This window comes from Desmodus rotundus, chromosome 5, assembly GCF_022682495.2.
Source record: "Desmodus rotundus isolate HL8 chromosome 5, HLdesRot8A.1, whole genome shotgun sequence".
Classification (NCBI taxonomy): domain Eukaryota; kingdom Metazoa; phylum Chordata; class Mammalia; order Chiroptera; family Phyllostomidae; genus Desmodus; species Desmodus rotundus.
The window spans coordinates 63861440-63880650 of NC_071391.1; the positions used below are offsets into that span (position 1 = coordinate 63861440).

Consider the following 19211-nt stretch of genomic DNA (forward strand, 5'->3'; position numbering starts at 1 on the left):
TCAAAGGTTAAAGATAAGAGAGAATATTAAAAGCAGCAAGAGAAAAGCAGTTAGTTACCTACAAGGGAACTCCCTTAAGACTATAGGCTGATTTCTCAAAATAAACTTTGCAGGCTAGAAGGGACTGGCAAGAAATACTCCAAGTCATGAAAAGCCAGGACCTATAGCCAAGATGCTCTACCCGGCAAAGCTATCATTTAGAATCAAAGGGCAGATAAAGAGCTTCCCAGACAAGAAAAAAATAAAGGAGTTCATCATCACCAAACTATTATCATATGAAATGTTAAAGGGACTTATTTAAGAAAAAGAAGATCAAAAGTAGGAACAATAAAAGAGCAAAAAATACCTATCAACAATTGAATCTAAAAAACAAACTAAGCAAACAAGAAGAACAGAGAGAGAATCATGGATACAGAGAGCATCTTTATGGTTGCCAGATGGGGAGGAGGGTATGGGGGAATGGGTGAAGAGGTGAGGGGATTAAGAAAGTCCAAATAGGTAGTTACAGAATAGCCATGGGGCTGTAAAGTACAGTATAGGAAATGGAGTAGTCAAAGAACTTAAGTGCATGATCCATGGACATGAACAACTGTAATAGCATGATCAATAATATATATAACTTTAAAAAATGACTCATATGTTCATTTTTCAAAGATTTATTGAGCATCAGTTATGTACCGAGGTGCTGTGTTGAGCTCTAGTGAGATAGTGATGAACAAAACTGATATAGTCTTTTTTTTTCAGAGCTTAATATAGCAGGAAAGTAAATAAAAGATATTTACAGTAAAGGGTGATACATGTTGTTATGGAAAGGAAAATGGTGTGAAAACCATTGTGTTTGTTCTGTTGTTTTTCCCCACATCATAACTCCAATTAAAATTTAATCAATTTATATAGAGAGAAATTAGTGCTTCCTTTCTTCAGATTTGTTTTGGTTTTAAGTAAAACTTGAGAGCCTGTGGCCCTTAGCCTAGGAGTGCTAGGAGACTTCAGAATGGCACTTTGCATTTGAAACCTCTCTGCGGTTGAATAAACCATTCAAAAGGAAATCCCTGGTTTGCGTTGACTCTGGTTGTTTTAGTAAGTGATTCTGGAATTCTGAGTCTTTGGGTTCTAGTCACTCTTTCTAACCCTACTGCAACGGAGCTAACTTGGATTATATGCAGGGTCCAGCAGAAGTAACACCACTGAGTGTGGTCAGTAGGGTGCATGAATGTCTCACATGAGGTGGACAGCAATTTGAACATTTCACCTTAAATGTCATATTGTGTGCTTGAGTGTGATGTTGTTATATTAAAGAATTACATGCTTATGATTTAGTAATAAAATATTTTTATGTAATAAAAAAGTGGATTATTTGAGCCAGACCCTGTATTTCAAGCAAGTTTGTATTCAAAACACCACGTGTTGTCCTGTGTGGTATACAGGAAGGAGCTTAAGATGGGAAGCAGCTGCCTATAATTCAGTTCTGGCTCTTCCACTAATTAATGTGTGGCTTTGACCCCTCAGTTTTTCAAAATGCTAAATAATCCTTATTAGTCCTAAAATTCTGACTTGGTGAAACTAAATGGAGGAAATATCATTTCGTACTTGCCTCTCCTCTTGCCTTCCTCCCAGCTATGCAAAGATATCAGAAGCCCCAGTACCACTATTGAATGGACACTGAAATAACGTGCTTTTTGAATACAGACATGTGTGTGTTCTTTAGGCTGAAGTCTGAGGCTTCCACGTCTACCCACTAATCTGGTCTGAATAGCTGGACTGTGCCAGGTGCCTAGGGAATGAGTCAGCTTTTCTGAAGGAGAACCCTGCCCTGGAAGCACCAGCACCTCTCTTCTCACCACTCTCTGAGTCTCTGTAATTTTAGTTATTACCAATGGTTTTGATTCAAACACAACAGACCCTCAGAGACCCAAGATGCTACCACCTCTGACTGATAGTATCCCCACTGTCTAGACACTTAGTGCATTCCTTTGTCCACACCTGCCTGGTCAGACTCCTTCAAACAGATACCTGTCAGATCACACCAAGTTCCCCTGCAGTTCCATAGCCCAGGTCGTACCTTTGAATCTGGTCCTACCTTGACTGGGCTTGATCTTCTGTCCCTGACAGGCACAACTGAAGTCCCCGTTTGTCTGCCCTCAAACCTCCTCAAGTTAAGGTAGACACAGGCACGTGGATATTCCCGTGTAAGAACACTGAACCATTTTTCATAATCAGAATTTCCCTTAGAATTCATACACTCTGAAAATGTTATTCATTTATTTATTTAGGTAACTTGTAGTACAAACTTTCTTCTGGTATAATCTACACAATGTGTTTTCATTTTGGAAGTCGCTAGTCGAAGTCAAAACTTCTGGTTCAGGGAGACCCATGTGCCGTCATCCACACGAAGAAGAGAACGCAGACAGGGCCTTTATCGACGTATTGTATTGTATTACGACAGCAGCTATATTTCAGCAAATGTCATTAAAACATTAATTTATATATACCGTTATGTCTGAAATTAGCTTTTAGTTTTAATTTTAAAAATTAACTTCTGGCTTTCAGACTTCTTACTATTTACATAATTGAACAGTTTGAGGAAATAATGATTTATGCAGAGCAATGTAATAATTTTTCTTAGCCTCACATTTAACTTTTTAAAAATGCATTCCATTTTTCTACAATTGGCAGAACTTCTCCTTGTGAGGCTGAGCTTCAGGAATTGATGGAACAAATTGACATCATGGTAAACAACAAAAAACTGGACTGGGAAAGGAAGATGCGGGCTTTGGAAACAAGATTAGATCTTCGGGACCAAGAGTTGGCAAATGCACAAACTTGTCTGGATCAGAAAGGTCAAGAGGTACTGAACATATGTGTTAATAAACCATTAATTCCTCAGACTGCTCTAAATTGTATTTAGTCTATCAGCCTATGTTTTCATTACATGTAGTTTTTATGAGGCATCAGCAGTAGCAATTTTTGCTTGAAATTCTGTCCTAGTGTGCTAAATGTGTTCTATGAAAATAAGTGACAGAGTCTAAACCTATAAAAATTTGCTGATGCAGACAGAAATATAGTATCAATACCATCTAGAAAAGTAAACATTCAATATGTATGTGTAATAAATATCTTGGGCAAGAAAGATATCGGTGCTTTTGCTGCTGTAGAAAGAAGTCTATAGTTATCAAAGCTGGCTCCTTGGACAAGGCAGAGTTTAAGAGCATTTGCACTTTCTAATCTACTGAAAGAAGTGAAATGTCAAGAGTTTGGTGAAAGATGTGTGTGTACCTGGGCACCCACTCAAGAGGCAAGCCCTTGGCCCCTTCAAGGCCAGCTAGGCTGCCACGGACTGCATGAGAGCTCCCAGGCCTGCAGGGGAGTTCGGGAATACCACATGCTTTTCCTAAGGTGGACTTTTCTGTCTGTGAATTTTTCTTCTGGGCAAGGCAGAAATGTTTACTAACTATATCCTGAAACGTCATCAGTCAACAGCCATTTTTTTACCTTTATTGGCCTCTCACTGGAACTCAGTTTTGGCACAGTTAACTGCAATGTTTGGTATAGTTAACTGTGTTACTGGTTTCTGGTTTCTCTTCACAGTACATATGCAAAGGACTATTCTTTCCCTTCCACGCCTAGAATGACACAGATGTGTAAACAGGTCCCTCACCTATTTTTTTTTGAGTGTTGAGTAAGTTTTAATTATCATTATCATTATTTATATTGACACATGTAATACCTTCTATTCCTCATCCTTTTCAATTCCTACCATCATCCGCTTCCTTCTTTTCTTTTTTTTATTTTTTTAAATTATTTTTTTGTTGTTCAATTATAGTTGTGTGCATTTTCTCCCCACCCCTACCCCACACCCCATCCAAACCCACCTCCCTCCCTTGCTTCCACCCTCCCCCTTGGTTTTATCCATGTGTCCTTTATAGTAGTTCCTGAAAACCCTTCTCCCACTGTCCCCTCCCCCCTCCCCTCTGGCTATTGTTAGATTGTTCTTAACTTCAATGTCTCTGTTTATATTTTCTTTGCTTTTGTCTTTTGTTGATTATGTTCCGGTTAAAGGTGAGATCATATGGTATTTGTTATGTAAGCCAAATCCCTAAGAACTCCTGTTAGACATTTTTATTTTTCTTTTTAGTAAGTTAATTCTTATAAAAATGTAACATTTTGTCTACCATCCCACCAAAGTAGAGTTCCCATTGAAGGCAATGGGGCTTAAAATAAGAGCTGAAGTGAGTCGGTAGAGGTTCTGACCAACAGTAACATAAGCCTGACAAAAAGGTAATGCAAAGTCAGGTCTAAACCTCAATGTAAAATGGGATGGTGGTAGGGATCTTTTGTCAAACGTCCATTCCATGCTGTCCCAAGATGTGCCTGGTGGAATAGTGCCAGCAATGTTGGTTTTTGTGAATTTTTAATAGGTATTTTAAGCATTGCAGTACAAATTTTTATTCTTGGTTTGGTACAGCAGCTTTATTTGAATTGTATCCCTCTTTTGCACATTTTTCTTGGTTAGGAAAAATCTAGTAAAATGAAAATTAAATTATATTCTTAATGCAGGTGGGATTACTTAGACAGAAGTTGGACAGCCTGGAAAAATGTAACTTAGCAATGACTCAGAATTATGAAGGACAACTACAAACCCTAAAAGCTCAAGTAAGGAGGCTTATTTATTTAATATCACATTATGACATATGTTTTGACCTATAAAATTGTGTTAATTTTATTAAAATGGTTGTTTTTAATGCAAACAAAAGATCTTATATTTTAACCACAGGCTATATGTTTGACCCTGTTTTATGTTGTTTTATATGTATTGATTTTTGTCTTTTACTAGATTGTATCTCTCAAACTGTTAGCACAGTGCTAGACTAATAGCTTTTTGTTTATCAAATGACTGGTTGATTAATTATACTAAATAGCTATGTGAACAACAACAAAAAAACAAAATTAGTGTTTTGTAGTCATTACTCCCTAATAAGGAAGTCCATTTTTCTATGGCAATTTAAAATATGCACATTTGCTCTTGTGAAATAGATCATTGAAAGAAAAAAATTGGGCTTTATTACTTTGTTACTGGTAGGCTGTTTCAGAAACGACAGGGCTCTGCATATGTGATGAGAGGGATACTGATTTTTTTCTTATTTGTCCTATGTTTCCCCATTGCTGGAAAGCAAAAAGTCTTCTCTCCCTTACACAGATAACACACAGGGCAATAATCATCTGAGCATCTGAGGTATAGTAAATGCTATATCCTTGCTTAACTTAGTAAATAAATCAATGTAAAATATAGTTTGATTATGAAATTGTACTTTACAACCAACTTTCTTTGGAATACAAAGATTTCATAAATGGTAATATAGTTAAAGGAGTCCAAAGTAGTTAATGCATCCTCCTTAAGTACCTTTTTAGGGATATTACCAGCCATTAATATTGGAATATGAAACATTTGATGCCACATAATAGGTATGATCTTTTAAGACTAGCTCTTAAGACATTTTGCCTGCAATGTAAATAGCTGCCACTAGTTGGTAGCTTTAATTATGAAACATCATATGGTGTTTTCTTGCTAAGACTCTCAGCATTTAACACTTCATTCACTCAACCTTGCATTTTCTATAAAGGTCTGAAATTGCAATATAAATATTAAATCACTACAACTTTTCAGTATAAACAAGAGATTATGATCTGGAATAAGTTTGACAATATATAGAAATCTAAATACAGATTAAGCATGATCTCTAAATTATATTTAACTAGTTCAGTCATGCTTACCAAATCTTCAGCTTCTTGTATTATTTGCTTATGTCTGTTGTTAAAAAATGTTGGGACCTTGTTTAAAGGTGTTGAGCAGTCACTTACTAAATGAATCCTTGTCATTTGATGCTTTGCATGGCTGCTGGCTAACCAGCAAATATCTTTATGGCAATTTCACAGAAATTTGTTCTGTGTATCGCTGATACTGAGAGGTTAGGAAATGCTTACTCCTCCGCTCCTGGGTATTCAGAGTAATTATTAGCATATTAGAGGCTGTGAGAAGTCCTGCTTTAAACAAATGCATTTAGCCTCTTTAATCCATCATTTTCCAAATATTTTTGACCATAGAACCCTTTTTATTTTTAAACCAAAACCTACTAATATTATAGTACAGTATTACAATGTAAATGCTGTAAACAGGTATTTCACAGGACACACTCTGGAAACACTACATTATTGTTGAGAGAACAGCCATCTGTTTCCTTTACCATTTTCTGCCTCTCTTCTCTTCTCTGGTTACAAGAAAGGAAAGAAGAGAATTAGGGAGAACAGAAGAAAAAGAAAGAGGGAAGGAGATAAAAAGACAAAGAGAAAAAAAGTACTATGAACTTGACTTGCTTTGCATAATAGCTAGTAGTATGTCTTTTTTCTAATCATAAAAATGCTGTCTTGTGGCAAGCATGCTTTTGTTGCTGCCAGCTTACTCAACTGCTGCCTTCTTTGAAATTCCTGGTTTATGTACAATTTCATTTTCCTAAAATATCTTAAGGATACACTTTATCACACTCTGCCTTGAATAACTCAACTCTGTCAAAGCTTTCATGTAGAAATTGCTTTTTTGGAAAAAAGGTGGGGGCATATTTTCTTTTCCTTCTAACCATTATAGAACTTTACAAAATATGTATGTATTTGAGATTTCCACTTCTGGGAAGATGGAGTAGATTTAATTTTCCCTATTCCTCCTTCTAAATGCAATTAGAAACCGTGGACATTATTTATAAAACAGTATAAGAAGACTCTAAGAAGTGTAGAGAGAGACAGACCAATTAGAACTTGGGACCCAAAGAGTGACATGATAATTTGTTCCCTGAGATTTCTATTTGCCTCATATGTCCCTGACTGCATAACAAAGAAGCAGGCAACCCAGATACTCCAGTGGGCACAAACAAACAAAAAAAGCCTCACAGAAAGCCTTCTCTCCTCAGCAAATAGACCAGAAAAAAGACAACCTAGCAAGATTAAACATGATTAGTCCAGCCAAAAGCCCCAGAAAAGGACTACAACCTAAAACCCACCCCAGTAAAGTGGACAACCTAAGTTTCCACCCTCACCATGCTATACGAGGTAGACCAGTACTCCCTTCCCCATCTGGGAGGTATCAGAGAAGACTGAGTGAAGAGGCAGGAATTTCATTACTATTGGGCATTAACAAAGCCCTCCCCAAACCATAGTGTCAGTGGAGACCATGTGAATGTTAACTGAAGTGAAGAAAAGTGGGGTTCGGCTGCCCATCACCACCCGCAGGCTAATTCTGGAGACAGAGGTTGGTGAGGAAGGAAAGAGGTCTTTATTAAAATGTTGTATAATTTGGGAGGATGGGGGATTCCCCACCTCCAGGCTCATCTCTTCCATAAAACACAATCAAAACCCAGATGTTCCCCAAAAGACCAAAGCCCAAAACAATGCCCAGAATGGCCACTCCATCCTTATCTGTCTTTTGGAGCCCAAGGTGGCTATGCCAGCAGCTCTCCAGCTTCAGACTCCCTCCTGGAGTCTGCATGTGTTGTCAGAGCTGCCATTCACCATGAGGCTTCCAGAACCAACTGATCCCCCAAGCCCCAGCCAACACATCTGCCAGGTGGGTCCAAGAAGAAGAGCACATTTCTCTCTTCCCTCAATTTAAATCTCCAGGCCCAAACTTCAGTGCTCTCCGGGAGGATCTGGCACCCCTCGGCCAATCCCGTCTTTTTCCCAGGCTAGACTGACAGGAAAGCATCTCCCTCATCTTCATGTTGACCTGTACAGTCATATGCAACTATGTCCTCTGGTCCCACCCCCACCCAGGGATCCATCGGGAGGGGGTAGGAAGGCTTTTAGCTTTTCACGCAGTGACTTCTTCCTGACAGGTCTTTGCCCATGGGTGGGGAATCTGTCATCATGCACCCACGCTAGCCTCCTGCAGCCCTTCTACTCTCCTCCTGTTACACTTGGGGCACTGGCCAGGTTATTGGCCTTGGCCAGGTCTGTCTAGGCCTCTCTGTATCATGAAGAGCCTAGATTTCTATGTCTATCTGCTGATGATGAGGCATGCCTGCTCCTCCTCGCTGGAATAGTATCAGGAAGCATAATGAAGAATCAGGATATTCCCCACCCCTCAGTGGTAACAAGGCTACCTACCCTCACTACAATATCACTGAAGGCCATGTGTAAAACAGTAGCAAGGCACCTATGCCTCTCTAATCAAGGTGGTGTCAGCAAAAGACTAGTAGGGAACCTGAAGTCCCACTCCCACTCAAAAGTAGTAAGGAACACCTTTCCCCAGTTACCAGCTAAGGCCAAGAGCTGAACTTACACTGCTAGCTGGAGGTAATGAGGTAGCATGCCATTTTCCACGTTGGAATGTTTCAGAAGAGGTCCTCTAAAATACAGTATTGAAATAAAATCCAGAGTGTCATAACACAATACCCCAAAATGTGTAGGTTTCAATAAAAAAAATCACTCATTATACAAAGAACCACAAAGATCTCAACTTAAATAGGAAAAGATAATCAAGTGATGCCAACACCAAGTTGATACAGATGTTAGAATTATCTGACAAGGATTTCAAAGCAGCTGGCATAAAAATTCTTCAATGAACAATTTACAAAAATACTTAAAGCAAATGAAAAATTAGAAAGTTTTAGTAAATAAATAAAACTATAAGGAACAACCAATTAGAAATTTTATAAGTGAAAAATACAATAACCAAATTAAAAAAAAAGAAAGTCAATGGATGGGCTTAAAAGCAGAAGGGAGAGGATAGAGAAAACAATCAATGAAATTGAAGATAGCAAAAGACAAATTGCCCAATCTGAACAGCAGAAAGAAAATAGACTAACAGGCCCTGGCTAGTGGTTCAGTTGCTTAGAGTGTCTTCCTGTACACCGAAATGTTGTGGGTTCGATTCCCAGTCAGGGTACACCCCTAGGTTGCAGGTTCCACACCCAGATGAGAGTGCATGGGAGGAAACCAATTGATGTTTCTCCCTCATATGGGTTTTTCTTTATCTATCTATCTATCTATCTATCATCTATCTATCTCTCCCTTCACCTCTAAAATCAATGAAAAAAATCTTCAGGTGAAGATTAAAAAAAGAAAATAGACTAAGAAAATTAACATCAAGGATGTGAATTGACAATCTGTGTCATCAGAGTCACAGAAGGAGAGAAAAAAATGGTGGGAGTAAAAAAGTATTCAATGAAGTAATGGCTGAAAAGATGTAAACTTACAGATTCAAGAAGCTTAGTGAAAGTCAAACATGATAAACCCAAATATTAATAAAAAAGCAAAAGTGATGCTTAGATAATTCAGTGGAAAAAGACTCTTGTCTTTTCAACAAACAGTAAAGGGACAACTGAATATCCACATACAAAAGAACTCAGCTGGACCCTTACCTAAACCATAGACAAAAATTAACTCAAATGGATCAAAGACCTAACTGTAAAAACTGAATCTGTAAAACTCTTAGAAGAAAACATTAGGAGCAAAGTTTCTAACTTCGCATGAGGCAATGGTTTCTTAGATTTGGCACCAAATGCACAAGAAAAATTAAATAACCTTGACTTCATCAAAACTGAAAAAACTTTGTGCTTCAAATGACACCATCAAGAAAGTCAAAAGACAACACACAAAATGGAAGAAAATATTCGCAACTCATGTCTATGATAAGTGGCCAGTATCTCTAATTAAAAAATAACTTGTCAACCATAAATGACAAATGACCAAATTTTAAAACAAGCAAAGATATAAATAAGCATTTCTACAAAAGAGATACTCAAATGGCCAATAAGCATATGAAAATGCTCAACATCATTAGTCATTGGGAAAATGTAAATCAAAACCATGAGGTACCCCTTCCTACTCACCAGGATGGCTATAATCAAAAAGATTGACAATAGCAAGTATTGATGAGGGTATAGAGAAATTGGAACCCTATACATTGCCAGTGGGAATGGAAAATGATTCAGCCATTTTTTCAAACAGTTTGGCAGTTCCTTCAAATGTTAAACTTAGAGTTTCCTCTGACCTAGCAATTCCACTCCTGGGTATATACCCAAGAGAAATAAAAACATATATCCACACAAAAACTTGTACAAATGTTCATAGTATTTTTTACAATGGCCTAAAAAGTGGAAATAACCCAAATGTCCATAAATTGATGAATGGGTGAACAAAAAGTGATATATCCAAGCAATGGACTAATATTCAGCCATAAAAAGGAAGGAAGTATTTATTGGTCCATGTTATAACATGGATAAACCTTGAAAGCATTATGCTAAAAGAAAGAAGCCAAACACAAAAGACCACATGTTGGATGACTCCATTAATATGAAATGATCAGAATGGGCAAGTCAATAGAAACAGGAAGTGGATGTTAGTAGTAACCAGGGGCTTGGGGAAGGAGAAAATGTGTGGTCACTATGAACATGTATGCCATTTCTCTTTGTGATGATGGAAGTATTCTGAACTTAGATAGTGGCTGCACAACTTGGTGAATATACTAAAAACCAATAAATTATGTAGTCTAAAGGGTGAATTTTGTGGTAGGTAAATTATATCTCGATTTTTAATTTACATGAGAAAGAAAAAAGAAAGCAGAAGTGGCTATTCAATATCTGATAAAGCTATGGACACAATTGTAATAGCCAAAAACTGAAAATACCCAAAATGTTTCAATATTTGAGTGGTTAAATAAGCTGTGGTTACACCCGTGCCATGGAATCATGCGAAGCAATAAAGAAAAATGAACTATTGGTGCACACGTGCATCTCAAGGGCACTAGGCAGATAAAAACAAGCCAATCTCAAAATGTCATATTGTCAGATTCCATTTTATAACATTCGCAAAGTGCCAAAATATAGAGACGGAAAACAACTGATGGATGCCTGGGGTTAGGGGTGCGGGATTGAGTGCTGAGGGTCACCAGGGACATCTTGGTGGTGATGGACCGGTTCTGTACCTTGACTGTGGCTGTGGTCACACAAATCTACACGTGATAAAAATGGCATAGACCTATACACATGTATTGTACTGACGTCAATTTCCTGGGTTTGATATTGTTCATTCAGGTGTAAGTATTGGGAGAAACTGAGTGAAGAGGATTCAGAACCTCTCTGTAATATCTTTGTAACTTCCTGCGAATCTGTAATTATTTGCAAATAAAAATACAAACTTTTGTAAACAGTTACATAAAAATTTCCTCACAGATGTTGACAGACCATGCTGCTCTTAATCTATTATTTGACAGTAGAAAAAAGAAACATAAAAATATAATGGCCTAAATTATAAAAGAAATTATTGGTAAGAAAAATATTTCAATTTTGGTGTTTAAGTTTAAGCTTATGTCAAGCTTATTGGAGTGGCACTGCAATAAGCAAGTCATGAGCAAGTCATTTATGTTGTTTCTGTCTTTTAAATTAAGTATTCCATTTTCTTGAATAAAGGATAAACTGCTAATTTTACAGACTGAGATCCTGAAATTTAAATTGTCAACACAAGATGGCACTAAATAAAGTAAGGAAAAAACTTGAGTTTTTACAAATTATAAGCTTGGCTACATATGGTTAAAACAAAACTGAACAAAACATTTATCAAGTGAACCATTGTGTAACTGTGCAGTTAAGGAAGTCCCAAATTTATGTGAAAGCTGAATTGTGTTGCGCTTCAATTATTTAGTTTTAATCACTGGTTCTATCTTCACTAATTGGAATATTTAAGCTTTACTGCATTTTCTAATCATGACTTAAATTTTCAAAGAGGTACACAAGAAAAGAACGATAGTGAAGCCAAGTTAGAAATTACCAGCAATAGTAAAACGTTAGCATTCTCTATTATTTACAGTTCTCCAAACTAACTAATAGCTTTGAAAAACTGAGATTACACCAGATGAAACAAAATAAATTTCGGCGAAAAGAGTTACCACACCTGAAAGAAGAAATACCCTTTGAACCGAGCAGTTTGAACCAGAAACTAGAGGTGAGCTCTCTTCTCTTGGTTTCTTTGTGTGTATGGAAGACGGATTTGTGTTGCTGTGGTGGGGGCGGGGGCTGTTTGTCTCCAGTGCACACGACGGCGTGTGCAGCTGTGCTAACACGCACAATGGCAGATCAACTTCTCGTTGAATATATTTTCATAGGGCACCTTCACTTCAGGCACTTAGTGAATTAAAACATCACTTTGATTTATACGTCTTCTACACATGTCAGCACTTTTGGAGTTCCAAAAAAAAAGTTCAAAGAAACTGCAGATGTTGAGTTGATGTTGAAGGACATCCCTGGGGTCTGTGAGAGCGAATATCTAATAAATCTTTTAATGCCTATTTAACTATTAGGTTCTTAAATCCCAGTGAAGCCTCGTAACAGTTTTCAGAAGAGAGCTTGAAGTGTCAGGGTTTTTTTCCTTAAAGAGGCAGTGCCACTCCAATATAGCCAACCTGTATCACCTAGAACTTCTAAAATCGTGGTCCCTGAAAAGGTTTACTATGTCACAAATGCACTTATTCTTATCCCCTTAACTTTCCAACCTTGGAAGAAACAAACCAGCTGTTTTTCTTCCCTGTGTTCTTGAGCATCCCTCCTACAGGCCATGGAACAGCGGACACAGATTCCACTACAAATTCCCATTCTCTAACAGTAGACAAGTTCCCAGTGCTGCGCAGTTGTTTTGTAATTGACCTCCAGTTGACCCTCACCATGTTTTCTCACTCAATTCCTTACACTGTTCTCAAGCCCTGAACCCCAGCTCCTACCAGCACGCAGCCAACGATTTCAGTTTCTTCTGCTTTGTTGATGTTGTTCTCTACCTCCCAATCATCCAGGTTGGACCCTGTTAGGAGTCTCGGATCTGTTCCTTTCTTTTATTCCTCATACTCCAGCCCAGGTTTTCCCCTCTTTTTTGGTCCAGTGCCTCTTATCTCCTTCTTCCTCCTATCTAATTTTCATTGCCTGGTTTTATACTTTATCATCTTACTCTTCAATTAATAGTCCTTCTCAAACTTTTCCTCCCAAATATTTTTAGGAGCAGAAAAAAGAATCTGGATCACAGCCCTATAACTAGCCTATAGCAGTAACTTTAAAGAAGTTTGGGGCTTGGATTTTTTAATTCCTGCAAATTTTATATTCTGCTGAATAATGAATATACACTTTTTACTACAAAATTACTAAGTAAGGTTGACACTCTAGTTAAGTGCAGCATGTACAACCCCCTGGCTCTTGCAGCGGTGTGACTAGGGGGGCGTTAGACACCCTGGTCTCACAGAGGGTGGCTAAAGATGCACACTGTTAGAACAGTTGCTTTCATTGAAAGTGCAGGAGCCAAGCCACCGATTATCCATTTGATTGGCTCTCGTGGGGGTTAGTGGGAGAACCACATTCACATAGATTGTTCAGACAAAGGAAAGCTTTACATTAACATTAACTACTTTGTGTGATACATCTTACATTTAGGAAACTAAGTATTTGCATAAAACATATCATAAAAGTAGAGTGGAAATTAGTCACAAAATATGACTCTGCTTGTGTTTGTATAAAAATTATTAAACACACTCTGTAGATACAGTTTAATCTGTATAATTATGAAAACACTTCATGTACCTGTTTTTACTCAGAGCCATTTGAAAATTAATATGTAAGAGATGGGCTGTTCCAGTTTTAGTCTGCATCTAAGCTTTTCCCCTTTGGGACAAACATTCACACACTGCCATAGCAATAGGGCAACGGGGAGCAGCATGCTAGTGGGAGAACAGGACAATTTTCAAAGTAAAACAGGTCCTGCTGGACTTTTTTATTTACCCTGTGACCTTTGGGCAACTTGTTCACCTCACAGAGATTCCATTTTATCACCAACAAATGGGGCTGAACATATCTTAGAGGTGACATTGTGGTTATGAAAGAAAAAATATATAAATATACATATATATTAATTTAGGTACATGCTGAAACATTCAGGAGTAAAAATGCATGAGGTCTGGAAGTTGCTTTAAAATACTCCCAACAAATAAGGGTGAAGAGAGATGGGAAATAAAACTGGACTAAGTCAATAGAGGTTAAACTGTTGAAGGGTACATGGAAGTTTGTTATACTCTCTACTTTTGTGTATGAAAATTTTCATAATAAAAAGTTAAAACTATCTTATAGGTCAAGGTGTGTAAAGTCCCTGACATACAATAATTACTAAAGAAATGTTTGTTCTATTTTTCAATATTTAATAGAGGAATTAAAAATACATATGTAGGTATATAAATATGTAAAATAATGTATAAATAAAATAATGCTGCTTCCACTAGAAACTTTAATTTTAATAACCCTGACCCACTCTCAATTTAAAGACCCAGAAAAGGCTTTTCAGCTATGGAGAACTTACTCTGGAGGTTGAGGCAAGTCTACAGACCCTCTGGGACCTGGACCGACACCTCCAGTCTCTACAAAAATTCTTATAAAGCCCTCCAGGTCTCTTCTGGGCCCCCTAAGTAATGGATATTTTGTGCTCACTTGCTAATCTTGAAACCAATACATCTGTAAGACCAAGAAATCCACGACAGTTAAGCAGTTGCTGATATATATTGGGTTGGCCAAAAAGTCCATTACGTTTTTTCCCATATGGTGGCTCTAGTAGTGCTTAGTTGTCCTAAACTTCATTCAAAACAATTTTGTTAGATTGTATTGTGACAGCGGTCATGTCAGCGTGCGTTTAAAAAAACTTATTAAAATTGGTGAATTTTTGTGCAGCCATTTTAATATTGAAGATGGAAGAAAATATGCAACATTTTTGGCATATTATGCTTTATTATTTTGAGAAAGGTAAAAACATAACTGAAATGTGAAGAAAAAGATTTGTGCAGTGCATGGAGAAGGTGTTATGACTGATTGAATGTGTCAAAAGTGGTTTGCAAAGTTTCTTGGTGCTATTGACATTCTAGCCAAATAATTCTTTGCTGTGGGGCTGTCTTATGCATTGAGAGATGTTTAGCAGCACCCCTGGCCTCTACCCACTAGAAGCCAATAGCGAGAGATAGCCTGTGTACTCAAAATATCCAAATCAATAAAGTAATTGGTGAAAATGAAAAATGTGTCTTTTATGGAAAAAATGTAATGGATGTTTTAGCCAACTGAATACATTTCTAGCCTTGCTTGGCCTCATTTCTACCTGTTGAAGAAAGTATGATTGAGGTTAATGCTCCTGCCTCTTCCTAAAGCATCCTGGGAAATACTTATTTTCCAGATTGAGGTTGTTGGGTGGGAGATGCTAAATATTAGTATTATCTGAAAGATATAAACTAGGTCAACCTTGCCCAGCTTTTGATGTCTGATTCCAAAGACTCCTTTCTAGATTAAAAGTAAACAGCAATTTTTATGTGCTTTCTATTGATTTGAAATATTGCCTACTTTTTACTAGAACTGAGTCTTACAAGTTTGTCACTTACTAAAGACACTGTTTTTATGTACCCAATTGTAAATTGTGGAATATCAGAATCAAAGTCAATAATTTTGAATAAACTATCTCCATTTATCTTAATATACATTGGACCCTTGAACAACGAGGGGGTTAGAAGTGCCAACCCCCCACTTCATGCAGACAAAAATTCATGTATTACTTTTAACTCTCCCCAAAACATGACAACTAATAGCCTACTATTAACCAGAAGCTTTACCGATAACATAAATAGTTAACACATATTCTGCATGTTATATGTATTATATACTGTAGTCTTACAATATAAGCTATAAAAAAGAAAATGTCACTAAGGAAACCCTTGGGAAGAGAAAATACATTTACAGTATTTATTGAAAAAAATCCACGTGTAAGGGGATTCATGCAACCCATGTTGTTCAAGGGTTAACTGTAGTCTATTTATTATGAAGTATTATTATATATTTCAAAGGGGGTCCATCCATATTTCTCCAATCTTATTACCACCACTCAATTTCAGGTCACCTTTAGTTACTATAAAAGCCTCCTATGTCGCAGCCTTTCTTCACTGATTGTTCTGGAACTTGTGGATTTAAAAAATAAAACTTTTTTCGAATGTCCTTTAAAATCAGATCTCTATAGAAAATATGAAATCCTATATTCTCCTCATTTTAAGCAAGATACACCAATCATTCCCTAAATAAGTATATTCATTTTCCAGCATAGCCAGTCCAGTCATTTTAGCCGTCTTCCAGAACAGCACCAATCACTCTGGCCAAATGAACGGTTCCATTTGACACCTTCTCAGAGAGGGCTGAAATAATCATGACTCTGCATGGCTTTTATGTGACGCTAATATTGCACTTGTACTGTAAAATTATTTGTTTACATGTACATTTTCCCTACTTTATTGTATATTCCTTGATTTGTCTCTTTCAAAAATTTTTCAAATCATGAAGTATTTCCAAATTCTCTTCTGTCCACAGTACCTGGTTGACACTAGGTGCTTAATAAAAATACTGAACTGATGATTGAACACATCAATACATTCATGCCATCTATATGCAATTGAACATATGTGTATATATAGAACATATATGTATCTATGTGCAATGATAGCTGATCAAAGACTTAGTAGTTATAGAGTTTGTTTCCAACCATTTTGTTTTCTTGGCAAAATTTAGTGAGAAGTGTTTAAATTCTAGGAAGTATTAATATCTTGCTTTTGTTTGCACATTCATGGAATGTAAGTGGTGTCTGGCACTTTGTCAGCCACTGAGAGGAATACAAAAGTAATGAAATGCGTAGTACTTACTCTTAAGTTTCTTGCAGCCTGGACAAGAAGCAAAGACAAAAATGGCCAGCCCTAGGCAAAGCTGGGGAATAGTGAAGTTTTGTTTGGCATTCCCAAAGCCATATCCTTTCCTCAGGTTAAGTTGTGAATAGGTAATCATTCTCCCTGAATACACTCCTTGAGCAAAATCTTGTAGAATTGAGCATGCTGTAACAAGTTATTTCTACCACTTCTTCCCCAGGTTAACTCAGTTGGTACTGCCTGAGTGAGGCCTGAGATTCTGTTCCCAGGAATGAGTTGACCTTGGCTTCCCCTTGCCTGAGAGCTTTGGAAACTACAGGGACAGTCAGTAATCAGTCCAAGCCCCATCCCGTAAGAAAACAAGGGAACAGGTTTGGTGACTGAGTATAGAGAATGAAAGAAGGCAAAACACTTCCAGTCTTTGCTCAGGAAATAGAAAGGAAGTACTGGATACAGAAAGTTATTTGAAACTTCCTTATTAGGAATCAGCATTCGTTATAAGAGAATTTTTTTTCATTTTTAACAAATAAAAAGGCTTAATTTTTATACAAGGATTAAGTTAGAAATTCCATAGTTTCCTAATAAAAATTAAGATATATCTAGCAATAAACCCCAAGATGAGTGATTTGATACTTTTTTGTTTTCCTAATGGGGAAAAATGCACTTAATTTTTTCTCAGAATGAAGATTTACAAATAAAAGAAGCCCTGTTCATTGTGCTTTAAAATGAATAATTTTCTCCAATTTATTTTTGTCCTTCCACTTTTTTTTAAAGGAATTTAGAGCAAAGTCCAGAGAATGGGACAAGCAAGAGATACTGTATCAGACTCATCTGGTTTCTTTAGATGCTCAACAAAAAGTATTGTCTGAGAAGTGTAATCAATTTCAGGTACATTGTCTAATTCTACCCTCAAAATTAGAATAAATTAGAGGTTAAATATTACTATCTTTGCCATTCAGCATATAATCTTTTTACAAGTAGAAATGCCAACTAACAGAAAATAACCAGAGTAGGCCCAGCTTTGGTTCTAAAGTCCTAAGCGCATGAGATATCTGTAATGGTGACTTTAGTCTACATGACTCAAAGGATGGTGTTAGTAGAAGTGTCCGTTGTTAGTAGCACATGTTTTTGCGTGCTTGTGGGCTAGTCTCTTAGAAAGTTGAGGGTTGTTTGGTCCCTGCCTTCAAGATCTATACAGCCTAGACATTGAGATAATATGTGTCCTGACTTACAGGCAATAATGACAAGTGAATGGAAGGGATCCAAATCCTTTTAGAAGTCAAGGAGTAAGAGAAAAATCTGGACTCAACCAAGAAACATCCTCCAGCAGGGGTGGGACTGGGCCTGACCTTGAAGAATGGACATGTTGTGAGACAAGAGAGAATATATTCTAGGTGGTGGAAATAACACCGGCAGAGTCACTGAGCAAGAGAGCAAAAGGCAAATTCTGGAAATGGAAAATGGGTCAATTGGCTGGTAGTCCATGTGGCAGGTGGGAAAGGGTAGGTGGTAAGCCTAGGGAATTGGATACAGATTGTAATAAGCCTTTAACACTTGGTTAAAAATTTTTGAATTTTTAACTAAAGTCAATAAGAAACTACTGTTTGGTTGATATACTTTTCAATCTCTCTTTAAGTTACTTGCATTATATGTCATACATGTTCCCTGAATTCAACAATACAAAATAATTTAATGTAAAATTAATGGCCTTATCCCTTTACTCCATTTTTATTCATTTAATATAAACACTGCTAACAGTTAGGTGTTCATCTTTACTTCCTTTCCTTTTGTTTGTACAAACATATAAAAATGTGTATTTGTGTGGAAGTTGCATATTTTTTCTCTTAAAAAAGTTTTTATTTGATAATATGCCATGGATATCTTTTTGAGTTACTACGTAAAATTCTACTTAATTCTGCATAGTATTTTGTAGTGTATAGTAGATACACCAGATATGCCATAGTATAGAATAGATATGCTGTAATTCTTTTAATCATTTCCTTATTGATGCACATTCAGGTTGTTTCCATTTTTATGCCATTGCAATATTATAACAAATATCACTGTATGTGCGCATTTAAATGCCAATATTTTCCTATTGTTAGATAAATATTCTAGAAATTAGAATGAATTTTGAGCCATAGGGTATGTCCATTCAAAGTTTTAATAAATACTAGCAGATTACTACTTCAAAGGTTATAGTAATTTATAATTCATGAGTTGGTGGTAGGAATTACCCATGCCCTCACCAGCATAGAATATAACCAGTCTTTTTTACCAACTTGATGGACTGATAGTAATATTGGCTTGATTTGCTTTACTGCTTGTAAGACTGAGCATCCTTCTGTATTCTCCCTAGCCTTTTTCATTTCCTTTTCTGTGAATTGCCTATTCATAAACTTTGCCCATTTTTCTTTCTTGTTATTTATCTTTTTCATATTGATGTGTAGAAGTTTCTGTACACAGGAATTATTAA

The 19211-nt window shown here is 36.8% G+C and overlaps 1 protein-coding gene across 2 annotated transcripts in view; it reads left to right on the forward strand.

Annotated features, from left to right (window-relative positions):
• The window catches only part of DEUP1 (deuterosome assembly protein 1), a 79820-nt gene that overhangs the window by 16451 nt on the left and 44158 nt on the right, over window positions 1-19211 (forward strand). The window contains exons 3-6 of one of the 2 annotated variants that reach the window (XM_045186749.2): window positions 2677-2848; window positions 4558-4653; window positions 11854-11988; window positions 17510-17623. In XM_045186749.2, coding sequence (XP_045042684.2) covers window positions 2677-2848; window positions 4558-4653; window positions 11854-11988; window positions 17510-17623 — 517 coding nt within the window. The remainder of the gene's footprint in view (window positions 1-2676; window positions 2849-4557; window positions 4654-11853; window positions 11989-17509; window positions 17624-19211) is intronic. The other variant, XM_045186751.2, reaches the window with a different exon arrangement.